We start from the raw sequence: 3,461 nt of genomic DNA on the forward strand, positions 1-3,461 counted from the left end.
TTAATTAATTTATTTTTGAACTTTTTGTAAACCTTTTTGACTTTATTAAAAATAATTATTTTTGAAAATCTTCTTTTTTGTATGCCCCTTACTGTACGTGCTGGCTCGGTCCCTCACACTCAGATGCCCATTTATTGTATTTATTTTCTTTTTAATTAGATCTATTAGTGTATTCATTCATGTATTGATCTTTCATTCTGATTATTCATGTATTGAGATGTTATAGGTTGTCTCATGACTATGTGTACTTTTGTATCAACCTGAGTCACAAATAACCTGTGTCTTCTGTTTTTCTATTACTTTTGTTGATTGAAAAACAATAAAATAAAATACAAAAAAGATTGTGTTCATAGCATGGGCGTTGGTAGGCTTATTTAGGGCGGCTGTAGCACCCCTTTATTTCTACTCAGCCCCCCTAAAATTTTTGCAGTTAGCTCATAAACTTTACACTAAATTATCGCCTCAGTCCCCTTGAAATTTGATTAGACAATGACAGCAGAATTCGGCTCCTCCTCGTCTTTGTTATTCATTTGATCAGCAAACCACAGCCGTGGACAGCGAGAGAATGAGGTGTGCGTTTATTGATAAATTGATATAATATCTGCTTATTTGCAGTTCTTTGATATACATAACCTTGTATCACCTGTATCCCAATGCCACGGAGGAGCAGTCGGATTTTCTTGGCGTTCACCTCATCAGCACAGCTGTTGTCTCCAGTAAGAAATGTAACTCTTTACATTTCGCTATTTTTATTTCAAAATGAACTACCAATATTAAACACTTTACAGTTTGTGTGGCATTAACTATACCATACAGTCTTGCAATGAAAGAATTAACCACAGTGACAGAAGCACTTAGAGAATGTACACTGCAAATTTTAGATAGTAGATTTAACTACCTTAGAGTTAAAATTAACACTCTCTCAGAGTTTATATGGGAACCACTAAAAAGTGTTAAAAATAACACTTTTAAAAGTGTTAACATTATCAACACTGAGAAAGTGTTAATTAGCAAACTATTATAGTGTAAATTATCTGTTAAATTTATGAAAAAATAGCAGCAGCTGTGGTTGCCAAAATATTTCTCTGAAAAATATGAAAGTTTTATAGAACTGTATAAATTCCCGAAAAATAACCATGTTTCATGAACTGATACAATGTTCAGTTTACAAAATCATAGCTTAGTGCACAAAAACGTAAAATCATTAGATGCAATAATGTGTTTATGTGTGATTGCAATTAACAAACTGATTTTCACTGCAGCAGTAACTACATAGTTACTTTACACAAAAGAAGATGCAGCATAACATCAAATACTCTCAGTTCATCTTGGACTTGAACACAGACGCTATTATCCTCCACAATGGTGACACAAAAACCGTTTTTCTGTTTTTTTTTTTTTTTCCTTTTTTGATTTTACTGAAAAATACCAGCAGCTGTGGTTGCCAGTAATCTATTGTTTTTACCATTTTACATTCGTAAATTCAGTTTACAGAATGTTTCTGTTAAAATAAATTGCACAGTCTGTATTTTTTATCGAACACAGGATGTCCAATCAGACAGCGCTTCGGTGCCTTAAAGCGCCCATGTGTCAGCTGAGGCTGATGTCGAGGCTGGTAGTTGATGCACTGTTTATCAACATCCAGGAAAGCTGTCCACAGCTGGATGGCCTCTGTCAACAGCAGGTCAGTGAGGTATGGAACCTCACGAAGACCTACCAAGTAAGTAGCCAGATCCTGGACCTTGTCCCACCCAATAATGCTATCAGGTCCAATGACTACTCCTTGGTAAATGCAGAATACATTTAGTATATGTGGAATGAAAAAAGACTAAATCAAATAAAGTTCTTAATGTATCTTACCTGAGCCTCAACAGAGAGACTGTCTCCAGAGTCGGATGGCTGTGACGGCACTGAGGGGGCTGGGCTAGAAAGCTGTCCTTCTCCACCAGCTGATGTGGACGGCTCAGCCAGTGCTACTGATGCAGAGGCGAAGATGAGGGGCTGTTTCTAAGATCACGGCAGGGGTCATCCTCATACAGCACTGGAACTGTGATGTCCTCCATGATCTCCTCCTCAAACCCCTCATCATGTAGATCCTGGTCATCTACCTCCTCCACCAGCCTATCTTCCTCCTCTGGGTTCTGAAGCACCGCAGTCAGGGTTTTGCCGGTCTGGCTGTAAAGGTGCTCCATTCCCAGCAATTCACCTTAAAGAATAAAACAATAAAAAAAACATATATTAAATAAAACTAATAATAAAATAAACATTTAGATTACCATTTTATGTAGTACATTAAAAGCTTAATAAATAACTTCCATAAAAGCTAATTAATGGATTTCTTGCCTGTATATGCTCCAGGAGGGTGATAGCGGTTATCCCAGGGCTTGCGTCCTGAGACATATCTTTTGGTGGACAATGAGCATTGTGTTTTTCCTCTCTCTCTCCCTGCAGGTAACTGTGTCCACCTGGTAGCAATCATTGGATCTTTCTAGAGAGGAGAGAGAGTATTTAACCTGAACTGCACTTCAAACCAGTGATGGTGGTGTCAAGTGCAGTGGCTGAGCTTTTCTCCAAATTCAGACCTGTTGTTTGTGAGAGCTTTACAGATATGATTTAGCTTAATTAGCTCCTGTGTGGTGAAGCTATTGGAGTCAGACTTTTACTTTCCATGATCTTCTTGATAACATCTAATAATTGACCTAAAGAGAAGTGAGTCTGGTTGATTTGTTTGTTTGTATTTTTGACGGTTAAGTAGGAAGGTGGGTGCCATTTTGTTTTGGAATCAGTTTTCTCCTGTTTTTGTTTAGAAAAAAGGAGTTAGTTTGTTTGTGTATTTTTGTTTCTTTTATTTCAGATTAGCAAGAGAATATATTAGGGGTTAGCTTTTTTTTTTTTTTTTTTTTTTTGGCCTTGCCCCCTTTTGAATTAATACCCTGTTTTTCTTTGTTATATTTTGATATATGTAAATAAACTTCTCTTTTTCTTGATTTGATCTTGTGTCTAAGTTTTCTAGCCATTCTGTTTAAGGAGATGAGTTGTCTCTCTTATTTTTCCAGCCATTGCACATCATCCACCACCAATCATTTATTTTCTGTTGCGGTCATATCCCTAGACCCAAAAAGACCGTAACAGGCTCTAAATGCGTATGATTGGCCCGTGATGAACGAGTGACTCAGACCCGATAGAGGACTCGAGAGATGAACGGATCAATTCTTTTTTCGGCTCTAAATGCGTATGATTGGCCCATGATGAACGAATGACTCCGACCCGATAGAGAACTCGAGAGATGAACGGATCAATTCTGTTTTCAGCTCTAAACGCGTATGATTGGCCCGTAAGAAACGAATGACTCAGACCCGATAAAGGACTCGAGAGATGAACGGATCAATTCTTTTCTTCGGCTCTAAACGCGTATGACATGACATGGAGTCCCAAACTATTGTGTTGTACTGATGTCTACA

At 37.6% G+C, this 3,461-nt stretch overlaps 1 protein-coding gene across 1 annotated transcript in view; it reads right to left on the bottom strand.

The window, feature by feature from the left end:
- Positions 1–561: 561 nt before the first annotated feature.
- The window catches only part of LOC147844990 (uncharacterized), a 4,661-nt gene continuing 1,761 nt past the window's right edge, over positions 562–3,461 (bottom strand). The window contains exons 1-3 of the mRNA XM_087249633.2: positions 2,344–3,461; positions 1,861–2,206; positions 562–1,782 (exon numbers count right to left, since the gene is read on the bottom strand). The exon at positions 2,344–3,461 is cut by the window's right edge and continues 1,761 nt beyond it. Coding sequence (XP_087105759.1) covers positions 1,974–2,206; positions 2,344–2,479 — 369 coding nt within the window. The 5' untranslated portion in view covers positions 2,480–3,461 and the 3' untranslated portion in view covers positions 562–1,782; positions 1,861–1,973. The remainder of the gene's footprint in view (positions 1,783–1,860; positions 2,207–2,343) is intronic.

Source organism: Danio rerio, chromosome 4 (assembly GCF_052040795.2).
Source record: "Danio rerio strain M-AB ecotype USA chromosome 4, GRCz13ab, whole genome shotgun sequence".
Lineage (NCBI taxonomy): Eukaryota > Metazoa > Chordata > Actinopteri > Cypriniformes > Danionidae > Danio > Danio rerio.